Here is a 25,846-nt window from a genome sequence, read left to right as displayed (position 1 = left end):
TCCCCCATTTGACCCCCCAAATTTTTATTATAAAAGCATAGTACCTATCCCAAAGAGTCCCCTACTCAAGATACAACACCCACACCAGCCACCACAAAACAATCATACAGTCATGCGCATCCCACACATCCTCCCCAAACAAGCACCCCTCCTACCTCCCCTCCCCATGGCGAGAGACTAGAGGCAACTGCAAGAACACCCTCCATAAAGCCAGGTATGCACGAACCTCTGAACTGGTAGAACGTTTATAATAGCAGAGCTAACCTTGCTAACTCAGACATCTGATGAAGCCAGCAGTCCAAGGGAATAGTCCCTTCCTGAATCCAGTATTGTAGAATCGTCCGTTTAACTGTAAGGAGAGTCAGATAAATAAAAAGGCGCTGAGGTACAGTGAGGCCTTGTGCTTCCAGTAGGGTTTGATCGCCAAGAAGCAACATTTTATAATCCCATTCCAGGTCACGCTGCAAGATCAAGTGAAGCTGCGTAAAGGAAGAATTCCACAGGGTGAATTCTGGACACTCCAAAAAGGAATGCAGGAACGTCCCAGGAGCCTGTTTGCATTTAGAGCACAGAGCGGTATCCCATAGACCCATGTGAGCACCCCTTTCCTTAGTAATATATACCCTATGAAGGATCTTGAATTGGGTCTCCTGCCAAGCTGCGGATTTCACAAAAGCATATAAAGTGTGGAAGAGCTCCATGAAGGTATCAGGGGTATAAGACGTGGCAAGCTCCCGGTTCCACAAGTCCCGAAGAGAATTTAAAGGCCCCGAAGAGACAGAGGAACGGATCACCCGATACCACACAGAAAGGGAACTTTGGGAAGCCGGCACACTAAGGAGAAGCTCATCAAGGGGGCCACACAGCCCCGCCGTGCCATACTGTACCTGAATACTCTGAAAATAATGACGAACTTGCAAGTAAGCAAAAAATTGTTGGCGAGGGAAGGTCCACTGGTCTTGGACGGGGAATGACCAAGGCCCGGTAAGAAACTGGGGTTGCCCTGCAGTTGTAAAAAAGGAGAAGCAATGGGAGACCGGGCTTGCACTGCACGCCACCAATGCCAGGCCATGCAAAAAGGGCACAGAAACCGCAATTTAGAGGACAAGACACCCTCTGTGTAACTTGTGTATGAGGAGAGTGCAACACCAACCGGACAGCCACCCCGAAGGGGAAAACCTAGCGATCCCTGTCACCCCTTTGTGAATAAAACGCATAAGGGCCGCCATATTATAGGCGCAAACATCGGGAAGGCCCAAGCCTCCCTCCCTCTTGGAAAGGGTCAACTTCGTGTACCCAATGCGCGCCGAATGATATCGCCAAAGAAAAGTAGTAAAAAGAGAACGTAACTTGCGGATGTCCCGCTACAACACCCAAAAAGGCATCGCTTGTAGAGGATACAATAATTTGGGCAGCAGTATCATCTTAACCAATGCCGCCTTCCCCATCAGGGACAACGGGAGATCTCTCCATGCAGCACAAAGAGCTCCAATTTTATCTATAGCCGCCACCACGTTACTTCGGTACATAACCCGAGAATCCATATGCAGATAGATTCCAAGATAACGTACCGGTTTACGCACTGGAGGGATTTGCAAGGTATCATACCAGGGCTCCTACCCCAGCCCTGACAAAGGTAGCAGTTCAGATTTTGCGCAATTCACTTTAAGACCGGAAATGGAGCCAAACTCAGTCACCAAGCGCAATGCCACCGGCAGATGACAGGGGGCCTGGTCGAGAAAAAGCAAGATATCATTCGCAAATAAGGTGATACGACACTCCGCGTTCCCTATCTGGATATCCTGGATCTCAGGGCTGGAGTGAATTTTAATGGCTAAGGGTTAAATAGCCAAGACAAACAACAGAGGCGAAAGGAGGCATCCCTGGCGTGTACCCCGGCAAACCTGGAAAGGAGATGATAGGCCACCACTGATGATAAGACGTGCCTGTGGCTCAGAGTAAAGACCCTGAATCCAGTAAAGGAAAGGCCCAGCGACATTATACTTCGGTAAGACCTAAAAAAGATATTGCCATGAGATACTATCAACCGATGGACCCGCTCAATTAACAAAGGGGTGTCTTTCAACGCCATGCCGATTTCTTTGGGCAGCCACGTGGACACCAAGCTCCGCAGATCCGTCTCTGTGAGCGACTCCAGCAGACCGATAAGCCTAATGTTGTTACAGCGGCTCTGGTTCTCCAGATCTTCAGCCCGGTCTTCCAGCCGGCAGACTTTCTCCTCCAGAGCTTGGGCTCCCACCTCCAACACCCCCGTACGATCCTCCTGCGCGGACACCCAGTCCTCCACCTGCTGCAATCGTGCACCCTGCCGCTCCAAGGTGTCTTTGATCCCATCCATGGTGGTCTGCAGGTGAATCGGCCCATGTGCCTAAGGCCCCGCCCACAGGAGGAGCCTAAGGCTCCTGGGCCTATTCTGGTTGGCCCAGGCGCCTCAGGCCCCACCTATGGGTGAGGTTTGAGCCGCCTGGGCCAATCCTGCCCCGTTCCTGGATTGGCTGGCCTGCCGGACGGGCGGGCTTGGTACCCGTCCGTCCGTCCAACGATTGCAAGGTACGGGGTTGGGATTGGGGGTGTCGTGGGGTCGGTGGGGGGGTCATGGGTCAGCAGGGGGGCTGATCGGGGGTTCAGGGGGCGGTCATGGGAGGGTGCATCGAGGGCAGGAGGGCCTGGGATCCCTCCTGCCCATATTTTAGTGGAGGGTGGGGGTTAGAGGGTGTCCCTGGGCCAGGAGGGCTTGGGCTCTCTCCTGGCCCCATTGGACTCAGCGGGAGGGGGGGAGGGGGTTTGAGGATCACGGGGCAAGAGGGCTTGGGCTCCCTTTTGCCCCGAACATAATCGGGGGTTCAGGGGTGCCGCGGGGCAGGAGGGCTTGGGCTCCCTCCTGCCCTAATCGTTGTGTGTGTGTGTGTAGGGGTGGATCGTGGCAGGGGAGATGAGCCATCTCTCCTGCTGGGATCATTGCTGTAGGGGGTAGGCAGGTTGCTGGGGCCGCTGAGCGGATCACAGCAGCCATGATCAGCTCAGCACTTTTCGGCACTTATACCTGTTTTGACTTGGTCTAAGTCAAAACGTATAAGTGCCGACTAGGCAACCTGTCAAAATCTTTGGTTATACATATTGTATGCCTAGGTGTAGGTCGGCCCACCTCCCGCCCACCGCCCGCCCTTTCTCTAAAAACGCCTCTTTTCTCTCTGTGCGTTTACAGGCAGGGGAAAGGCCTAAGCTGGTTTTAGATACTTCTAAAACCAGCTTTGATTATGGGTACTTGGATGATCAGGCTTTTTCATCGTCCAAGTACCCATTTAGGCCACTTTTAAGACTTTTTTTTTAAATTATTATGAGCCCCTTAGTGAGCAAAGCTGCACAATGCACATGCAAGTCATAGAATAGTACTATATTTAATACAATAATTCACTGCTAATTGCTCTTAATTATTAATTTGTGGCTATAATTGGCATTAATTGATACTAGCAGTTACATGCATAACTGCTTTTAGTTGGGATTCTGCAAATTGTGCAAAGACTGATTCTATTAAAAAACACCTAAAGTTAGGTACCTAGATCAGTGCATCTAGCTGATCTTTGTACCTAATTTAATTCTTAAAAAGCTTAATTGGTGCTGTTAACAAGCAATTAGCACTTTATAATTAGTTTAAATTAAAATTAATTGGGTGATAGGACCTAGCCCAAGGTGCGATGACAGTAAATGAAAAATCTTTATTGCTGAAAGTCAAAGAAATGTGTGAGCAGTGGAACCCTTTACATATTTCTTGGTAGGGGAGAGTCCAAACAGTTAAAATGATGATTTTGCCTGTAGTTTTCTACCAAATGAGTATGTTGCCAGTTTATTTTCAAGGGTCCTTCTATAAGAAATTGAATGGGATTCTTACAAAATTTATTTGGCTGGGTAAAACTGCTAGAATAGCTTTAGTATCTTTGCAAAAACCACAATCCGGACTGGCTGATATTAGAATATCAACTTATGTCCCCATAACGATTGTGCCATATTTTGAGCATCAAGCTGCAAAGGATTTATAAGAACAATAGTATTCTTTGTGCCACATAGAAAACATTAAAATTCATTAATAATTTAACATCTATACCAGTACAACAATCCACGTGTCAATCCTTATGGTTGAACTCCAAGATTCAAATTTGCGAGTCTAAGATCCTCTGGAAGCATTGGCTGCAGGCAGACATACGCACATTAGAAGATGTGATCTCCAATGGGAAAATGCTTGATTTTTTACAGCTGCAACAATCATTTGGTATTACAAAGTCTCAAGCATATAAGTGGTTGCAGTTGAAGCAGGCCATTCAGAAGGGGTTCCCTGATGGGCAAAATTTAAATAAACAGTATAGCTTGCCGGGCCTATGCTTCCAGACAGATTTTACAAGGCTGTACATACAATAGAGCAGTGTATCGCAAACAGTGTGCTGCGACACACCAGTGTGCCTCCTGAGATTTCAAGTGTGCCGCGGTACACTGGGGAAGAGGAGAGATGCCGGCGCCAGCTGACTGTCTGCAGCACGTGCCTCTCGCGAAGAGAGGCATGTCCTGTAAACAATCTCCCGACACCGGCACCTTTGCGCATGCATTGACGTCAGCGCACTTCCAGGGACACTAACTTTAGTGTGCCCCAGCTCGAAAAAGTTTGTGAGACACTGCAATAGAGGAATAGCCTAACAGTGATTGCAGTGGGCTGGAAACTCGGGAAATCAGGTTTGAGTCCCACTGCAGATCCTTGTGACTCTGAGCAAGTCACCTAACTGTCCCTTGCATCTGGTACAAAACTTGAGGCTCTTTTTACAAAGGTGCGTTAGGGCCTTAACGCGTGGAATAGTGCGTTCTAAATTGCCACGTGCGCGCTAGACCTTAACGCCAGCATTGAGCTGGCATTAGTTCTAGAAGCGTAGCGCGGGTTTAGCGCATGCTAAAATCCTGCGTGCGCTATAAACGCTAGCACGCCTTAGTAAAAGGAGCCCTTAGACTGTGATCCCACTAGGGACAGAGAAAGTACCTGTGTACAATAAATGTAAAATGCTTTGGTTGTACCGAAGAAATGCAGTATATAAAAATACCTTTTACCCTTTGACCTCTTTAAAGGAGGATCCAAGAAATCAAGTGAATTAGCTTTATTTTCAGGTGATGTTAGACACCACTGAGTTAAGCACAATTGCAACCTTACTGGTTGAGACTGCGGGTCTACATGGGCAGGCAGCCAACACTTATACATATCTCAGAGTAGGGAAATGTTTTGAAATACATGTTTATAGCCATTGAAACATTTACTCCCTAATTCTATATATGGTGATAAAGATTGCATGGACAAATTTGGGCACATACCCAATTTGCTGTGCAATTTAATTATATAATGAGCCAAATAGTGCTGCTAATTCAGTGCTGTCAATCAATTATCAGCACTAATTGGCAATAATTAAAAATGCATGTATGCATATTTTAGTTGCTATTCTATAAAGATGTGTGCATAAATTTTTACATGCAGATCCAAAAAGGGGGCACTGCTGTGGGAGAAACATGGGTTGGCCAGGAGTGTTCCTGGAATTTGCACACAGTGTTACAGAATTAGGCAGATATACACCTAATTTAGGCATGAGGATTTACACCAGGCTTCAGTTGGTGTAAATCCTTGCACCCAAAACTGGGTATGGATCCCAGTGCCAAATGCCTTTATATAAATGATGCCCAACTCGGAGTGCTATCTATAGAATAGCGCTTAGCGTTCATATTTTGGGGTGCCTATTTTTCTGCACCTTATACAGAATTTAGTCCTTACACTTTTTTTGGACTATCCAAACCATGCCCAGAATACGCCTCAAAATCTACGCATCCTGCAGCATTGGCACATGTAAATAACAGCACTGTAAATTGTAAAACTGGTATTTACTAGGGATATGCATTCGTTTGAAATGACATGGGGAATCTTAACAATATTTGTCATGTTATTTTATGTCACTGGCAAACAAAACTAGGGTGAAAAAAATTACAACCTCTTGTGTATTATCACTACTATGCACCGTTTTGAAAAAATGCGCAATCTTTCAAAAAATTGTGCACTATTTATAAAGAGTATGCACTCTTTCCTGAAAGTGTGCTTATGTGCAAACCCTCATACATGGAAGCATAGTGCACATATGTACACGTGATCAATATAGAGTGCATATAGGGCACTCTCCTTCCGAAAGAGCATGTATCTGAATGTCTGCTTCCATGATGTCCTATTGAACACAACCCCACCAAAGAGAAACAGACATTCCTAGAAACAACAGAGAACATAACATGAAACCAAAGTTTTCAAGCTTCACACCGTGCATCATTGCATAGGCACACAAAAGCCTAGATTCCCTAAACTTACCGATCTGGATCGTTGTTGGGCGATTCTTGGCTGAGTTTTGCAGAGCAACCAATTCACTACAGATTCTACATGCAAATGATCTGATTGGACGCACACCCTATAGCGATCCCACTGATCGCTGTAAGAGCGATCGAAATGCATGCGCAGAGTATCCTTGTTTTTTATGGATGCAATTTACGCATGTGCTAGCTCTTCACCCTTACTACGTAGTGGGTGGGGTTTATTCCCGCACGTTATTGGTGACAAAGCACAAGCGAGCTCAAAAGAAAGGAGGAGGGGTGGCTGCAGTTTACTTTTGCAGGCACGACGAGTTGGACATTTTTAAAAAGGAATGATTTGTGACTGACGCAGAGAATTATTTTTTGTAGCCAGATTATCGAACAGAACACACTTTAAACCCGTGGGTTAAAACCACAGGCTCGTATAAGAAAGGAATTCTTACGCATATGTACAGATATTTTACAGTTTTATTTTTAATTTTGATGGTTGTTTTATATGGGGTTGTAACCTTGATACTGATATATCAGGGCGGAAGAGGGCAGGAGAGTCGGTAAGGATAGTAAGCGACTGGTCCTCCCTCAGCAGTTACTTCTTGTTTTGTTTTTTTAAGAATTTTTATTAGCAAATGCAACACAGAGTGTACAGAATCCAACAGTACAAGGGCACAAGGCCCAAATCCAGTCCGTCTTTTTCTTTCTTTTCTGTGTCTTGCTGGTTTGATTTAATGCTTCTTTTTGGACTGGCAAACATAAGAACATAAGAAGTTGCCTCCGCTGAGGCAGACCAGCGGTCCGCACCCGCGGCGGCCCATCAGGCCTAATTGCCTGAACAGTGCCCGTGTCTAATTTTTCTACTGCCTCTTAATCCTCTAATCCTATCCCAATCGGTGTTCCTTCTTCTGCTTAGTGAATCGATGGCTTCCTACTTTTGCATGCCATTTCCCCTCATTTGCACGGGTGGATCGGATCGGAGATTGATCGGAAACTGTTTAATGAATCGGGTCGGGGTCGGGGAACGATCGCAAAACCGGTAAAACTGGTTTTGCGATCGTCGTTACAGGATCAGTAAGTTTAGTGAATCTAGCCCAAAGAGTATGGGCCTGATTCTATAAGCAGTGCCTAAGTTGTCAGCGCCATTAGGTGTGGCCATCAATCATCCATTAGGCACCATTTAGCATTCTTAGACACCGGTAGGCATTGAATCCTTAGGCTCACTGACATTTAGGCAAGGGTTTTCTTGGCCTAAATGAGTGCACCTAAGGTAGATGCCTACCAGTGCCTAAGTCAATCCACACCCTGAATCCGCATCATTCCAGGATTTAAGGGCAAGTTGGATGCATATTAGAGAATGACACGGTGAAAAAATTGGTCCCCGTCACCGCCCCATCCCCGTCTCACCATCCTCTGCACCGCCCCGTCACCGCCATTCCCTTCACCGCCCCGTCACCGCCACTGCCACCCCATTCACCGCCCCGTCACCGCCACTGCAACCCCATTCACCGCCCCGTCACCGTCACCGCTGCATACATAAAAGCCTCAAACGGGTACGATTTTATATACTTTTCTTTATTTACGTATAAAGGAAACATTCTTTAAAACTTTAAAACTTAGTTAAATATTAGTTAATAACTATACAAAAACAAAACACGCAGAGAAAAAATTAATTAATATAAATTCTCAAAACTGACACATTTTGATCACTAAATTTAAAATAGTTATTTTTCATACAATTTTTCAATCACTAATCTTCCACCACCCCTGGGGCTAGCAATGCAAAAACAAACACGACATGTACTTTAAATGCTTACAATGTTAGCCTACATGGTAAGAAGATGCGGCCGCTGTACCTAATCGCGGCAAAGATCTCCCTGCCGTGATTAGCATAGTGACCGCGGCTACGGCTGCAAGTCTCCCCTCCCCCCAGCGATCACGGCAGGAGGGCACCCAACCCCTCCTGTAGACCCCCCCCAACGGCCCTCCCGACAATCGCAGCAGAAGGGTACCCAACCCCTCCTGCCGGTCCTCCCAATGGCCTCCCCTAAGATCGCCGGCAGGAGGGTACCCAACCCCTCCTGCTGGACCCCCCCCCAATGAACCCTCCCACCCCGGAACCCCCTTAGTCTTACTTTCCAAGTTGGACCGGACGGCTCCTCACACGTATGGCCAGCAGGCTTGCCTCCGTCCAAATGAGGCGGGCCCGCCCCTACCCTGCCCAACCCACAGGATCCTAGGGCCTGATTGGTCTAGGCACCTAAAGCCACTCCCGCTATAGGAGGGGCCTTAGGTGCTTGGGCCAATCAGGCCCTAGGATCCTGTGGGTTAGGCAGGGGAGGGGAGGGGCGGGCCCGCCTCATTTGGACGGAGGCAGGCCTGCTGGCCAGACGAGCGAGGAGCTGTCCGGTCCAACTTGGAAAGTAAGACTAAGGGTGGTGTTTCGGGATGGCGGGGTTTGTTGGGGGAGGGTCCGGCAGGAGGGGTTGGGCACCCTCCTATTGGCGATATAGGGGGCCGTTGGGGGGGGTCGGCAGGAGGGGTTGGATATCCTCCTGCCGCGATCGTTGGGGAGGGCTGGTTCTGTCGGCATGAAGGGCTGAGCACCTTCCTGCCGGCGATCGTCGGGGGGGGGCGGGTTCTATTGGCAGGAAGGGTTGATCTGACAAATGAGGAGCACGGTGAAACACAGGTAAATAGCGGTTCTTAGAAGGGGGTACATTGGCCTGCGGGGACAAATCTTTTCACCGTTTTTGCGGGTGGTGAAAACTTTTGTCCCCGTGTCTGCGGCGATTTGGCTTTGGAGTCTCCATAACCCGCAGCCAAACCGCAGCCACGCCGCAGCTGCCTGCGGGGATCGCTCCCCGTGTCATTCTCTAATGCATATCTTCTTGAAAAACACATTGAGTAACTAAGGCAGTGTTTTTCAACCGCTGTTCCGCGGCACACTAGTGTGCCGCGAGATGTTGCCTGGTGTGCCGCAGGGCCGCCATCAGGGCAGTCCTGCATTCAGGGGCCCGGAGCTGACAGGGGGCCCGAGGCAGGGGCGCCAGTAGCTCGCCAAGGCAAAGTGAGTCGATCACCCAGGACTCACTTTGTCTTGGCGATCTAATCTATCGAGCCGATAAGTCTTCTTCTCCCCGACGTCAATTCTGCAGTCGGAGAGGAAGTTCGGGCCAGCCAATCGCTGCCTGGCTGGGCGGAACTTCCTCTCCGATTGCAGAATTGACGTCAGGGAGAGCATGCGTCGGCGTCGGCTTTGGGGCCTGTTATCCATTGGTGGGTCCTGTTCCCCGATGGCAGCGGCAGTGGCTTGGGGAACGGCAGGGAGAAAGAAAGAAAGGGGGCAGGCAGGGAAACAGAAGGAAAAAAGAGAAACAGAAAAAAAGAAAGAAAGGTCAGGGAGAGAGGAAGAAAAAGTTGGGGGAGGGAATGAGGTGTGGAGGAGAGAAAGCATACAGGGATAGAAGGGAAGAAAGATTGGATGCACAGTCAGAAGAAGAAAGTGCAACCAGAAATCACCAGACAAGGTAGGAAAAATGATTTTATTTTAAATTTAGCAAAGTGGAGGCAGTATTACCACAGTTTTCAAAGGAATTTGCCCAAATAACTTAATAGTTAACTGGGTAAATTCCCAGAGATGAAAACTTCCCTTCACTTACTATGCACAGTTCTGAATTTATATCTGCTGTCTATATTTTACAATATGGTCACCTTTTACTAAACCGCAATAGTGGTTTTTAGCGCAGGGAGCCTATGAGCGTCAAGAGCAGCGCTGGGCATTCAGCGCAGCTCCCTGCGCTAAAAACTGCTATTGTGGTTTAATAAAAAGGATGGAGGGTATATTTGTCTATTTTTGTATGCTATAAAAACCAAATACAGAGAGAGACTGAGAGCTGTTGACGAAGAGCTACGTGTGTGTCTTTCTTCGATTCCAGCCAGAATATCAGCTTTGTGTTCAGCCGAACAGGCCCAGGTTTCGCACTGAATAAAGTATTTTATAATTTTTCACTATTCTGTTTACTTAATATTTCATAATAAAGTAATTATAAAATACTTTCTTTGTGTTTATTTGATTCCTATTCAAGAGAATTACTTTATATATAGTCAATATAGGCACAGAGTTAAATTTTTTAACATTTTCTAATGGTGGTGTGCCTCGTGATTTTTTTCATGAAACAAGTGTGCATTTGCCCAAAAAAGGTTGAAAAACACTGAACTAAGGTATTCGCCAGGGTAGACCTGGCTGGGCCTCCGTGTGTGCGGATCGCCGGACTCGATGGATCCATGGTCTGTTCTGGTGCTGGCATTTCTTATGTATGTTCTTAACCATGCCTACTTGCTGGTAGGCACCTTGGTGTAGATGCCTACCTTGAAATAGCAGGTGCCTATTAGCTAATTAACTTTTTAAAATAATTTTTAATTGGTTTTTAATGGTGCTTTCAATTATCAGCACTTATTAAGCCAATTTAAAAAATTAAGTTAGGCGCCCAGATCAGCTAGGTGTGATCTAAGTGCTTAGGTCTCTTTTATAGAATCAGGGCCTGTGTGCCTACTTTCTCTAAATCTTTGCATAAATATCCCTCAAAATGTACTATGGGCAGAGTAGATATGAAGTTGTAATGTGTGTGTATTTTATAAAATACATGTGTACATGGATAGAATACACACACAAATTTATACTTTCTTCAGAGCAGATATTAATTTGTGTGCTATTGAGGTTGAATCTGGGAGTCTGTTTTATTAAGGCACAGACACCGATGTTGCCTTTATAAAACTGGGTGCAATTTTGAGCAGCTCGTTATAAAATTATCTTCCACATGTACACGAAGACAGGTCATTGGAATGTGATTTTAGGTGGGTGGGGGAGGAGCAATTTGTATTTATTTTTCTTTAGAAAATTTATAAACTACCCAATCTCACAATTCTAGGCAGTTGACATAAAAATATACATAATAAAATTAAACAAACTACATAAAAACCAACAGCAAAAGCACTTAAAAACTTCAAATACTAAATCATGCACAACAACCAAAATAAAATAGCAGCAAAAATCTGTACAGCAGGGTGAACTCATTCCAATATCATAACCTTTATAGAAGGATAAGCAAAATCTTTTACAGCAAAAGACTGAGTGTCAGCAAAAGCTGGGGCAAAGAAGTGTGCCTTCAGATATTTTCTAAATTGTATTATAGAAGCGACACCATGCAGATTCAACGGAAGGATATTCCAAAGAGCAGCATCCTCCACATAAAAAACTGGAAATTGATATTCATTCAGCCTTTATTTTTAAACTCATATTTTATTAATGCAAACCAACCCAAAGCTTACAAATAGCAACCAGGTACCCTATCAAGCTGTGATTTATCTTCAGATCTTAAAACTTGTAATTGTCTGCAAATTCTGAAGGAATTAGCAATTGCTAAAGGTGCACTGTCATTCAAGGAGAAGTGTTTATGTGTGAATGGGAGCTTTGGTTTGGGAGTTGTGGAGGGGGGGGATGTGGCTTAAAAGATGACATCCTTCACCACCTGCTCCAACTTTTTAACTCTTGTCTGTTAACATTCCTCAGCTGCTAACTGCCTGCCATACTACAACAGGAATTATGTGGTGAGTTTGTGCTCTGAACATACTGAGCTTATGTTTCTGGGGTTTTTTTTTTAACTCAGCCGAGATATTTCCATTTTCTTCCAGCAAGCCAAATGGGGGAGCCTGTTTTCTAAAGCTTAGCATGTGATAATAGACATTAGCAAACACCAAATGCTACATGTCCTATTTGGGCCAAGTGATATTTAGCAGATGCATGTCTGTTAGCACACATTAAACTTTAGTAAAGGGGCCCTTAGTAACTTCCTATCCCTCCACTGGAGAATTATTTTGCTAACTGTTTGAAAGCATATCAGAACACATGCCACATATATCACATTTTTCCTGGAGGGTTCTTTGTTTATGAACACACCATTTCCCCTCCATATAGATTTATTCTAGGAGTTTGTTTGTTTTTTGTACTGCTGAAGAAATATAGAAAATCAGTATTTTTTTTTTTTTATGGATCTTAGCATAGCACCGTGATCATTTGTAGCACATCACATGCCAAAATAAACCAGAAGACATAAATAAGCCTTTGGTATGATTTCAAAACTGCTAATTTTAGAACCAAAGAATTAGGATTTATATGGAACCCTGGCACTCAGCATGCCAGTCTCCCTCACAGTAGAAAATGACACGGGGACAAATTTTTCTGCCCCGTCCCCGTGAGTTCTTTTCCTGTCCCTGCCCCACTCCTGCAAGCTCCATTCCCATCTGTACAAGCCTCAAACACTTTAAAATCATAAGTGTTTGAAGGCCAGTTACTGGGCAGACTTACACGGTCTGTGTCTGTGTATGGCCGTTTGGTAGAGGATGGGCAGGGGAGGGCTTCAATGGCTGGGAGGGTGTAGATGGGCTGGAGTAAATCTTAACAGAGATTTCGGCAGGTGGAACCCAAGCATAGTACCGGATAAAGCTTTGGATTCTTGCCCAGAAATAGCTAAGAAGAAAAAAAAAAAAAAAAAAAAATTTAAATTGAATCAGGTTGGGCAGACTAGATGGACCATTCGGGTCTTTATCTGCCGTCATCTACTATGTTACTATGTTACTATGTGTTGTTAAGACTGAGCTTACAGGAATGGGACAGCCACCAAACTCACGGGGCGGGACAGGGAAATTGAATTCCTGCGGGGATAGGGAAAAATTTGTCCCTGGGTCATTCTCTACCTCACTGTCATTCTTGAATACTCATTCTAGGCACTGATCTGTAGACAGGATGGGTCTTATCAGGATGTTTAGAGTGTGCCATCAGGCTGTGCTTCCTTCACTTTCAGACAGACATCCAATCTCCTGAGACATGGTGTCAGGGCAATTGTCTTAGTTGCATCCCCTAATATGGACCTTGATTCTACCATGTGACTTTCTTTTCTTACCATATATTTAGCACTGCAAAGATATTATGATAGAATAGAATTCTGTTTTAAAAGATAAAAATTTCTTCACTCACAGTGTTTATCCTGGTGAGAAAGACTGCTGTAACTCATAAGTTTGTTTATACTTCAAAAGTTTTGTTAGAGGAAACTGTCAATTCTAAATATTTGTCACTACAGAATTTCTGTTAAAAAACATGCAACTAGTTTGATATCTGGAATTTTAAGACGAAGCAGGCTGCTAATTTTTTTTTTTTTTGTCTTAGATTCATGATGCTCAGTACTCTACAATACAGCCCCGCAAGTGTGAAAGCTGAAAATACAAGTAATTTCTAAGGGTGTGCTGTCATTTTTTAAATGACCTGACAAAATCAGCCATAGGGGTAATACTAGTTGATGTCATTTTCCACCTACAATGACACAAACAAAATATTGTTTTGTGTTGTTATGATTTGACACATGCGGTAAAATTACTTGTCATCCCAGTGCACTAAGGCCACTTTTTACTGCATGGGTAAAAAAACAAACAAACACCACCATTTCTATTTCCAACATGTGTGATCACTTGCTAATTTTCTCATTAGGGTGTGGCCATTAGAGAAACGGATCCTGTTCGTTTCAAACGAACAGGATCCGTTTCTATTAGTGCTGTGAGCAGCCCTTAACTACACCTGGTAGTAAGGGCTCATGGGCTAACTACGTGCTAATCTGTTAAGTGTGGCAATGAAGCTGGCCTGATTAATGCAGCCCAGCCTACTCTCTGCCCCCCACCTACCCCAGGTAGTACCTACATGTGCAAAAATCACCACGCTAAACACATTTTTGCTGGAGTAAGTGCTCACTCTAGCTTAGTAAAAGGGCTCTTTAGTAAAGCACTAGCCCTTTATAAATGTAGTGCTACAAACAAAGCAAACAATAAATACAGGAAATAAATCAAGAGAAACCTCATTTTCAGCACAATGAAAGCAAGAATAATGTCCACCTAACCAGAAACATCACTTTCAAATGAAAGAATAAAACGGATAGTAAGGGGTGCGGGTAGCTTACTTTCTAAGCGGGTCCAAAGCACTTTCTTTCTTCACCACATTTCGTTTCCGATCATTTTTCCTGCCCTTCTTTCCTTTCATTTTCCCCCCCCTCAATCAGACTGTAACTTTTGGCAGTGGCAGCTTTCTCGCTTTCCCCAAACTTTGCTTCCTGAATGACACCTCAGTCAGGGCACATCTGGTTGCAGAAATCCACGCAAGTTTGAAGGAACGCAAAGTCTCGGCGATTTTTTCCTCATAAGTGAATGGGGTCAGCATCCCCTCGGGTAAGAGCCTTACTCTGCCCAGGAAAAAGGTGCAGCAAAAGATTAGAGAACACGGCTTAAAACAAAGGTTTGCTGCTTTAAAAAGTCCTGTTTACTAAGAAGGCGACTGCAGCTTCCCTCAGTCTCCGAGCAACAAAGAGAGGCACGTTGAAAGGAAAGCAGGCTGCGTTTGCCTCTTCCTGAAGTCAGATCCCCCCCCCCCGTCACAACTTACTTGGAGCCGGGAAGGGGTAAAACGCGGACCTCGCAGATCTCAACTGCTGGTCCTTAAAAATCTTCATTTATTGACAGCTGAGGTTTCATATTTCATGCGTGCAGGTCTGCTGTATCTGTTGCCATTTCTGACCCCCAGAGCTGTGGCAGGAAAATGTATGTTGGTTTGGCTCACGACAACTGCTCTAACCTTTAGGCTACTTTCCTAGCTGGTGAAATAGCAAAGTTTTGCCACTTTTAGACTCAGCATTGGGAGGGAGAAGCATTAGGGTCTGTCAGAACTAAAGTGTCATGGAGGTCTGTTAGAGCCATGACCAATGCTGAGACTAAAAGTGGCAAAACTTTGCTATTTCACCAGCTATGAAAGTAGCCTAAAGGTTAAAGCAGTTGTCATGGGCCCTGCTGATCTGGGTTCAAGACTGGCTTGAACCAAACCAAAATACATTTTCCTACCACAGCTCTGGGGTAAAACGCAGTAAACAAAGTAGTCTTTCTAAGCGCAAGATTGTTTGAGATAAGTTTAATAAGAGAATACTTATCACTGTTTCCATTTTTTTTGAGAATATTGAAGATTGCACAAGAGAGGTATTTATGTGAGTAAAACGCAGACCTCCCTTAGCTGAAGTGTTTCCTCAAATTAATAAAGACTGTTGCTATAGATCCATGGGGTCAGAAACGGCAACAGATACAGCAGTGAAATGAGGGGCTAAAATGCAGACCTGCACACATGAAATATGAAACCTCAGCTGTCAATAAATGAAGATTTTTAAGGACCTGCAGTTAAGATTCACGAAGTTACCTTTCTTGGACACCTCTGATAAAACTGAGAAGGTACTGGCACATAGGCATACAGGTAGCTTAGCAGCTGCTCTTGTTCACCCAGATAGAAAAACAAATCTGTCAAGACCAGTAATCCTTATGGACAAGAAATGTCATAGCTCCTTGGAAACTCATGAACAGTCCCGGAAGGTGGAGCTGCCCCTCACCAGAATGGATTGCTGCCCAGTCTTGTGCAGGGAAAGGCATAAATTGTTCTAGCACTGATCTTTCAGCCCAGTCTAAGAACCCTGACTAAAATCATAAGTGTTTGAGGCAGTATATTTTTTTTTAAATTATGGATCTTAGCATAGCACCGTGATCATTTGTAACACATCACATGCCAAAATAAACCAGAAGACTAAAATTAGCTCACGACACTGTAATAAGCTTTTGGTATGATTTCAAAAGTATTAATTTTAGAACCAAGACAATTAAGGTGTGACCTTTCCTTGCCACCTCTGGCCAAGCTCTGTTCCTATTGGTCTTACCTGCACCCTCCCCTTGCCTTGTGGGTGCTTTTTCCAAACCCTTTGTTCAGAGCTCTCTTTCTATCTCCTGCCTCCATCAGCAACACATAGCTGGTCTTCCTAAAAAGAGGACTGCCTTTTTCACCTTGAGCTGTCCATCACAAAGCCTGTATGATCCTTCTTCTAGCCCCTGGAATCATCTCATCTTACCATTCTATTCTTCAAAGTCTGCTGCAAACTTCTGCATTTCCTTTTTTTTTAAAATAAAATATTATTTATTTATTAAGTTTTCAAATTACAAACAAGCAAGCATTACTTGAAAACAGATTTAGAAAATGAAATTCATGAATTGTGAAATCCAACGAAAGAGCAATAAGAAAATTATCACTAATTTAGTTCATAAAATAAAAGATCCAGGAATAAGAAAAAAGGAAAAAACATATATCTAAAGAACAGCCTTAGAAAATATTATTCGACCGCTGGTTCGTTACACTGTGGGGGATGTTATTTGACCAATAGTCAGTCCTCCTCTCTCTTTAGCCACAATAAACTCTAATAATTGTTTCGGTTCAAAAAAAAGATCATTTTTCCCCTCTACGGAAATACAACATTTCTCAGGAAATTTCAAAACAAAAGATGCTCCCAAGGCTTGAGCCCTTAATCTATATAACAGGAAATCTTTTCTTCTCTTTTGTGTCGCTTGAGATAAATTGGGGAACACTCAAATTGTTGAACCGAAAGATTTATCATTTATATACTTAAGTCTGAAATATTAAATCTCTATCGAACTCTAAGGCAAATGTCACTATGAGAGTAGATTTTTCAGTTATTACTTCAAATGAATTCTCCAGAAAGTTAGTTAAATTCATTTCTTTACCTGCTACTTCCACTATTCCAGTGGGGGCGGAAGTCTCTTGTTTCTTACCCAAAGAGATATATTGGGCCCTAATTATAGGTGGTAAATTCTCCGCTGGTATTAGCAAAGTCCCTTTCAAATATCTCCGAACCATTTCAATTGCTGATATTACTGGAGATTTGGGGAAGTTCAAAATCCTCAGATTGTTCCTGCTCTGTTTATTCTCAATATATTCCAACTTTTTTCTGGATATAAGTTCTTTCTTTTACGATGTACACTTCTAAGGTTTTAATTCGATTAATTTGTTCTTCATGCTTTTTTAAACTCTCACTTTGTTTTTGTGCCATTTCACTATGACTATTTACTTAGGAGCTGATAGAAGCACAGTCATTTCTTACCATAAAAACTGCTTTTCTAAGGTTGGAGTCCATGACTTCAATGGCTCTCCACGGTAGGTCCATATTAACTACAGCAGGCTTAACCAACTCGTCAAACTGTTCACCTCTACTAGTGAATAATAGAACTTCTCCTGCCTCCATGGTGAGGGCCGATGTCTGGGCTGCAGTGGGATCTTCAACTCCTTCCAGCTTTCCACACACTGTTCCTCCAGGGCTGAGCAGTTGCCGGTTTCCTTTAGCAGACTGTTCTGCCTGACTCTCCATGAGACTCTCTCCTCCAGTTTGGAGAGGAGCCTGCCCCTGGATTGGGCTAAGGGAAACCTGATCAGAACTAAGGCTTGTCACCTGAATTTGGAGTTCATAGTCAGTCGCACGCGAGACACCAGCGCGCCGACAATGGAGGGCAGACAATTCAGAAGACACCAGTGCGCCGCAGTAAAACTTAGTTTTAAAGAGCTCCGAAGCGGGGTCTGAGTGGGGAACCTCCCCACTTTACTGCATAGTGTTCGCGCTGCTGTTAGGGGGGGGTTGGGGGGCTGGAACCCTCCATTATAGAGAAAACGGAACTTTTTTGATTTTTTGGGGAAAAGTTCCGTTTTCTCTATAATGTGGGGGGTTGCACCCCCCAATGGCAGCGAACGGCAGCGCGAACAGTATGCAGTAAAGTAGGGGATTTCCCCCACCCCCGTCAGAGCTCTTTAAAACTAAATTTTCCCACGGTGCGCTTTTGTCTTGCGCCGAATTGTCAGCGCTCGATTGTCGGCGCGCTGGTGTCTGTTGCACGATTGTCCTGTCACCGAATTTGGCGTGCATCCCATAGTTGGATGGGTTCCCTTCACTTGACGCGAGATCCTGATGTCCAGCATTGTCTGAATTAGCCCTCTGGAGCTCCTGGGTGCTGGAGGAACTGACCGAGCAACTCCCTTCCTTTTCCCCATCTCGGTAAGAGAAAAAAATAATTTTGCAGCAGTCAGGTAAAACACCGCCAACAACGCTCACCAGAAGAATACCAGCGCGTTAGCAAACTATGCGCGGCAATCAGGAAACATCGTTAGGGAGAAATGGGCAGACAGGCCAACGCTAGAGGAGAGCCCTGCGCTCCGCATCCATCCTAATCACCATCTTGGATCTTCTACTTTACCTACTGAAACAACAAAGCCTGTGGCCATGAACAACAAACCCCTTTTATTCTGCCTTCATCCTACTATTACTACTACTACCACTATTTCTATAGCGCTACCAGACGCAATCAGCACTGCATAGAATCACAAAGAGTAAGAAAACAGTCCCTGCTCGAAAGAGCTTACAATCTAAACAGGCATGTCATGGATATAGTTAAAAGGAACGGTTAATCAGCGGGTTTGGTTGGAGGACAGAGGAGTAGGGTAAGGATTGAAAGCTATATAAAAAAGGTGGGTTTTCAGTCCTCTTTTAAACAAGGGAAGGTGCTTGACGGACAAACTCAGGCCATTTATTCCAGGCATAAGGGGAAGCTAGATGAAAGGAACAAAGTTTGGAATTGGCAGTGGAGAAGAAAGGTAACGCTAAGAGTGACTTATCTGAGGAACGGATTTAACTATCTGTTAATGTAGTCATATTTGCCAAGAGAGTTCCTAACTGAGGGAATTGCCACAGAGAATATGATAATGAATTGGGCGAGTGGAAGGTGACAGAGGGTAGTGGTTATTGAAGATCATTCTAAGGAAAGGGATGTTACCAAAGGTGTGCCTCAAGGCAATGGTGTACCAAGAGTGGGGTGGGGAGTGCACAGCTGGCCGGATCCAGAACTTCCCACGCTGCTCTTCAATGGGACCTGCACCTCAGTGCGGCTGCCGTACTTATTCCGAAGCAGAGTCGGCAGCTGTGCTGAAGTGCAGGAAGGTCCCGCGATGACTGCGTCTACCGCCTCTGTCTCCGGAAGACATAAGTGACGTCGGAGGGGGTGGACTGGCAGCTGCAGTCATCACGGGACCTTGCCGCAACTCCCTGCATCTGCCGGCCCACCCCCTCCGACGTCAATTACATCTTCTGGAGGCAGAGGCAGTAGAAGCAGTCATCGCGGGACCTTGCTGGTTTGGAGGGAGAGAGGAGCATAGAAGGGTGGTGGAGGGAGAGAAAGGGGGTCAGGGTGGTGGAGGGAGAGAAAGGGGGCAGATGCTGATGGATTGATGTGCGGGGAAAGGATACTGAATGGAATTGGGTTGGAGGGAAAGAAAGGGGGCAGATGCTGATGGAATTGGTGTGCGGGGAAAGGATACTGGATGGAATTGGGTCGGAGGGAAAGAAAGGGGGCAGATGCTGATAGAAGTGGGGGGGAAGGGAGAGGAGAGAGTGAAATGCCAGACCATGAGGGTGTGGGAGAGGGAAGGAAGGGAGAGGAGAGGAGAGTGATGCCAGACCATTGGAGGAGGGAAGGGAAGAAGATGGATACCAGACCAATGGGGATGAAGAGAGAGATGGAAGGGGGAGGCATAAAGTTTCTGGAAGGGGAATAGAAGGAAAGAAGATGCCTATAGAAGGGGCAGTGAGAGGGTAGACAGTGGATGAAAGGAAGAGAGTGACAAGAAGATGAGGAAAATATAAACCAGAGAAGACAAGGTAGAAAAAAAATTCTATTTATTTATTTTTTTGCTTTAGGGGAGATGCATCGCTGTTTCTGTGGTATTGAATTGTATGCAGAGTCCAGCTTCTTTGTGGTTCAATTTAACCTTTGTCTACATATTTCTATTTTATCCCCCCTTTTACAAAACTGTGGAGCATTTTTTTGCACCGGCCTTGGTGGTAACAGCTCTGATGCTCAGAATTGTATAAGAGTCTGAGCTGTTACCACTAAGGCTAGAAACCACACTACAGTTTTGTAAAAGGAAGAGGGGTTAGTTTGTGATTACATATTCCATATTAGGCGAAGGTGTTTTCTGTGTTCTGTGTGTTCAAAAGACATGGTTTTCTGTTAGGATTGACTGTGCAGGATTGATCTGTACTAGTCTGGCTTGTTTAGTTTTACAATGGGTGTATTGATGTTGTACTGCTCACTGCAGTATGTAAGATGCTGTCTTTTCCTAGGTACACTCTTGTGTGATGTGTGGATTGTTACTAAAAATCATGTTTTTCACATAGATGGGTGGGGTGTCAAAAAATGATGGGCCCCGGGTGTCATATATGCTAGGAACGCCACTCCTCAAGGTTTGGTTCTTGGGCATGTTCTTTTTAACATTTTTGTAAGCGATATTGCTGAAGGGCTGTCAGGTAAGATTTGCATCTTTATGGATGATTCCAAAATCTGTAATAGAGTAGACACCCCTGATGGTGTGAACAACATGAGGAAGGACCTAATGAAATTTGAAGAATGGTCTGAAATTTGGCAGCTAAGAAATGCAAAAACCTGAGGGAACAGTACAGTTTAAAGGCACACTGGCGAGGAGGAGAGTCGCAGCAAGAGGTACATCCTTTAGGAAATCAGCCGGTGTGGACGACTCTCCTCATGACCGGTGTCTCTCCTCTTCTCCCTGCACCTCCCGAATCCCTGTAATGGTGGGGTCGCAGCAAGACGGGCCTCCGCGCATGACAGCATTGCATTGACTTCCGGGTGCCTTCTGGCCGGGGCACTGCATTTAGCGTGCCACCGGCCGGAAAAGTTTGCGAGACGCTGGTTTAGAGGGTGAATAACTTTTCTACATGAAAGAGGAGATGGATTTGGGTGTGATAGTATTGATGACCTCAAGGTGGCCAAACAGGTTGAAAAGGCAATGGCGAAAGGTAGAAGGATGCTAGAGTACATAGGGAGAGGAATGGCCAGTAGGAAAAAGGAGGTATTGATGCTCCTGTATAAAACTCTAGTAAAACCTCATTTAGAATATTTTGCACAATTCTGGAGATTGCACCTTCAAAAAGATATAAACAGGATGAAATTGGTTGATGTTCTTCGTCATAAGGCTTATAGGGACAGACTTAAAGATTTCAATATGTATACTTTGGAGGAAAGAGCTTTATAAGGATGTAGGCGCCATGTTGAGCTTGTGTTTCAGAATTGGTACGCTGTAATACAATATTTTGTTACTTTTGAATCCCTGATGCAGCGGGATTATACTTAGTTCCGTGAAACACAGGTTGCTTCGGCAGTGGTGTACCTAGGGGGGAGCGGGGGGGGGGGGCGGTCCACCCCGGGTGCACGCCCCAAGCGGGTGCATAGGAGAGAGCTGAACGGGGACGACGGGGGACCCACGGGGTTATATACAACTCGAGGCTTATCTTCTATTCCCACCTGCCCTGCCGCGCACACATAGCCGACCGGAAGTCTTCCCCGATGTCAGCGTTGACGTCGGAGGGAGGGCTTAAGCAAAGCCTGCCCTCAGACATCAGGGCTGACATCAGGGAAGACTTCCGGTTGGCTATGTGTGTGCGGCAGGGCAGGTAGGAACAGAAGACGAGCTTCACGTCTCGAGTTGTATTTGGCTAAGAAAGTTGCTAAGATGAGGGCTAGGAGGCAAACGTGGAACACAAAAGGGGGGAGGGAGTGCATTTTTGGACACAAGGCATGAACTTGGGAGAGAGGAAGGGAAGGAAAGAGATGCTGAGGTGGGGGAGGGAATGCGTTTTTGGACACAGAAGGCATGGACTTGGGAGAGAGGAAGGGAGGGAAAGAGATGGTTGTGTACACAGGGAATGGAAGAAAGGAGACTTTTTGGTCATAGGGAGGGAGTGAGGTACAGACAATGGCATACCAAGGTGGGGTGGGGTGGGGGGGGCAGTCCGCCCCAGGTTTACGCCCTAAGGGGGTGCACAGCTGGCCACCCTCCAGTGTTCTCCCTAGGGCGGCAAACTGCGGCTCTTTAGCCACTTGAGTGCCACCGCCGCCATCGGGAACAGGCCGGCGCCGAGTTCTCCCTGCTTTTCCCTGTGGGGCCGACCAACTCTCGCCGCCCGTGTCAATTCTGACATCAGAGAGGACGTTCTGGGCCAGCCAAACACTGCCTGGCTGGCCCAGAACGTCTCTCCGACGTTAGAATTGACGTCGGGCGGCGAGAGTTGGTCGGCCCCGCGGGGATGAGAAGCAGGGCCAACTCGGCGTCAGCCTGTTCCTGATGGCGGCAGTGGCAGCCTAATCCCCAGCGGCGGTGGCAGCATTTTCCCAATGGTGGTGGCATAAGAACATAAGAAGTTGCCTCCGCTGAGTCAGACCAGAGGTCCATCGCGCCCAGCGGTCTGCTCCCGCGGCGGCCCATCAGGCCCACTGCTTGAGCAGTGGCCCTTGATTTTTCTCTAACCTATCTCTACTCCTGTCCCTATATCCTAACCTCAGTCCTTATCTGTACCCTTCAATTCCCCTGTCTTCCAGGAACCTATCCAAAACTTATTTGAAGCCCTGTAGCATGTTCTGGCCTATCACAGCCTCTGGAAGTGCGTTCCACATATCCACCACCCTCTGGGTGAAGAAGTGCTTCCTAGCGTTTGTTCTAAACCTGTCCCCTTTCAATTTCTCCGAGTGCCCCCTTGTACTTGTGTTTCCCCATAATCTGAAAAATCTGTCCCTGTCTACTTTTTCTATGCCCTTCAGGATCTATCATGTCTCCTCTAAGTCTCCGCTTCTCAAGGGAGAATAGCCCCAGCTTTTTTAGCCTGTCAGTATATGAGAGGTTTTCCATACCCTTTATCAGCTTAGTTGCTCTTCTCTGGACTCCCTCAAGTACTGCCATGTCCTTCTTAAGGTACGGCAACCAGTACTGGACACAGTATTCCAGATGCGGCCGCACCATTGCACGATACAGTGGCAGGATGACTTCCTTCGTTCTGGCCGTGATGCCCTTCTTAATGATTCCAAGCATTTTGTTTGCTTTCCTTGAGGCTGTGGCGCATTGTGCCGATGCCTTCAGTGTTGTGTCCACCATTACCCCCAGGTCTCTTTCAAGGTTACTCACCCCTAGCAGTGATCCCCCCATTTGGTAGCTGAACATCTGGTTCTTTTTTCCTACATGCATGACTTTACACTTCCCTTTGTTGAAGCTCATTTGCCACTTTTTGGTCCACTCTTCCAGTGTCGTCAGATCCTTTTGGAGATTTTCGCAGTCTTCCGTTGTTTCAACCCTGCTGAATAGTTTGGTGTCGTCTGCAAATTTAATGACCTCACATTTTGTTCCCGCCTCCAGGTCATTTATAAATATATTGAACAGGAGTGGTCCCAACACCGACCCCTGCGGCACCCCGCTCGTGACCGATTTCCAATCTGAGTAGTGACCCTTCACTCCAACCCTCTGCTTTCTGCCTGCCAGCCAGTTTTTGATCCATTGGTGGACCTCCCCTTGTACACCGTGGTTCCATAGTTTCTTAAGCAGTCTTTCGTGTGGTACCTTGTCGAAGGCCTTTTGGAAGTCAAGGTAAATGATGTCTATGGATTCCCCATTATCCACCTGCCTGTTCACAAACAGTGACTCTCTTTAATACCCAGCTGATGTGGATTCTGGATGTCACTACTGAGTGATGACAGATGAAATTTAATGTGAAGAGTTCTAACAGATACAGAAAGGGATAAACACAGGTACAAAGTGCTTGGTTCTGAGTTAGGAGTCAAAACCCATGGAAAAGATCTTTGAGTCATTATGAAAAATATGTTAATAAATAGAAATAAAACAAATAAAGGAAAATAAGGGGGGTCACGTGATGTCAATGAACGGGTGAGGACGTCTCCTCGTTCCCTCCGGGATAGCCCTGCCGACATTTTCCTGTTTTGAGACGCTCTCCTGACCATTTATACACGAGTAGTGTCTGGGAAGATTCCTCTGTATATGGACCGATATCTAACAAGGTCCCAAGAATCGATGCAGCCGAAATCAGCACGAAAGGAGCGAGAACGTGCACGGCCGACAGACTCCAAGATGGCGGCGAGTCCCGCGGCGGCGGTCTCTCACCTTTCGGAATCGGCCCTGAGTGACATTAAAGCAGCGTTGGCTCAGGTATTGGGGCCCCAGATGGACACGCTCACCGCTCAAATCGCTAATGTGGAGACACTCCTAGCTGCAGCGGCGACCCGCACGTCAGAACTTGAACAGAGGGTGTCTGACCTGGAAGACTCCTCTGCGGCGCGGGACACGGATCTTGGCGCGCTACAGGCGCAGGTTAGAGCCCAGGCTGAAAAATTGGATGATCTGGAGAACAGATCCCGCCGCTCTAACCTGCGCCTGATGGGGATTCCTGAAACGCTGCCTGAGCGTTTGCTGCCTGAACAATTAGAAAGCTGGCTGCGGGCGGAATTTACCCTGTCACCCTCGCTGGGGCCGCTGCGCATAGAAAGAGCGCATCGTTTGGGCCCCAGACCTGGCTTGGAGACGCGCCCACGTGTTGTGATTCTGAAACTGTTGAATTTTCGCCACAAAGTGGAAGTGCTACGTCAATACAGAACTAAGAAGGAAGAACTGAAATATGATGGTAGCCCAGTTCGCCTCAGTCAAGACTTTTCAGTGGCCTTGCAAGAGCGGAGGAGACCTTACTATCCTTTGTGCGCGCGCTTGGCTGAATTGAAACAATGCTTCCAATTCAATTATCCAGCCTTGTTGCGGATTCAAAGCAATGGAGTCTGGAAATCTTTTCAGACCCCGGAAGCGGCGGATGAATACATAAAGCAACTGGGTCTCCCGAGTACTGGAGCGAATTGACCATCTTCTCAGATACAGCTATAGAAGGGTTTGTGGCTGCTGGAGACTAAGATGACAATTACATGTGAAGGCAGAGTGTCTTATTGAGGCCTCGGATGAGGCCTACTATTTGAGGGTCAGGGTGGTCCCGGAGGTGACAATATATGTGGCCACTAGTTCTCCCCAAATGGGGGTTCTGGGGTTGGTTTCTAGGGATGTTGGAGAGGTTGGGGTAGGGGACTATTTGGGGGCAGCAGCGGTACAGGGTGGCAAAGTTCATTTATATGCTGTTTTTTCTGTTTCTTTGTTCATGGATTCACAATTGCATAGGGGGTCTGAAGGGGAGAGGTTTGTGTGGTCTTGGGGTGAGGCTGGGCGCCCTGGGACACTTTTATTTAGAGGGCATAATGGTTTTATTGGGAGAGGTGGGAGTCCTAATGGGTGCTAAGAAGTTACGTATAATATCATGGAATGTATCTGGAATAACATCGCCTGTGAAACGTACTAAAATACTATCCCAATTGAAACATCATTCTGCAGACATAGCTTGCTTGCAAGAGACTAGGCTTACTGATAGTGAACATCAGAAACTCCGGAGAGGTTGGGTTGGTGACGTACATTACGCATCGTCGTCTGGGAAGAAGGCAGGGGTGGCCATACTGATCCGTAAGGGTCTCCCATGTACAGTGCAAGTCTTACGACGTGACCCTCAGGGCCGTTATCTTCTGTTGAAGGTGCGGGGACCGGGTGGCACCTTTAGACTTTTAGTGGGCTATGGCCCAAACAGTTATCAATATTCCTACTTTCAAA

At 46.0% G+C, this 25,846-nt stretch overlaps 1 protein-coding gene across 2 annotated transcripts in view; it reads right to left on the bottom strand.

Moving 5' to 3' along the window:
• Positions 1–14,744, bottom strand: part of ZNF638 (zinc finger protein 638) — a 570,425-nt gene extending 555,681 nt beyond the window's left edge. Inside the window, exon 1 of one of the 2 annotated variants that reach the window (XM_033953374.1) lies at positions 14,394–14,744. In XM_033953374.1, the coding sequence (XP_033809265.1) occupies positions 14,394–14,473 (80 nt within the window). In that variant the 5' untranslated portion in view covers positions 14,474–14,744. The remainder of the gene's footprint in view (positions 1–14,393) is intronic. The other variant, XM_033953362.1, reaches the window with a different exon arrangement.
• Positions 14,745–25,846: the final 11,102 nt, after the last annotated feature.

Source organism: Geotrypetes seraphini, chromosome 1 (genome assembly GCF_902459505.1).
Source record: "Geotrypetes seraphini chromosome 1, aGeoSer1.1, whole genome shotgun sequence".
Taxonomy (NCBI): domain Eukaryota; kingdom Metazoa; phylum Chordata; class Amphibia; order Gymnophiona; family Dermophiidae; genus Geotrypetes; species Geotrypetes seraphini.
The sequence above is the reverse complement of the archived record's forward strand: the minus strand, read 5'-3'. Positions and strand labels throughout refer to the sequence as shown.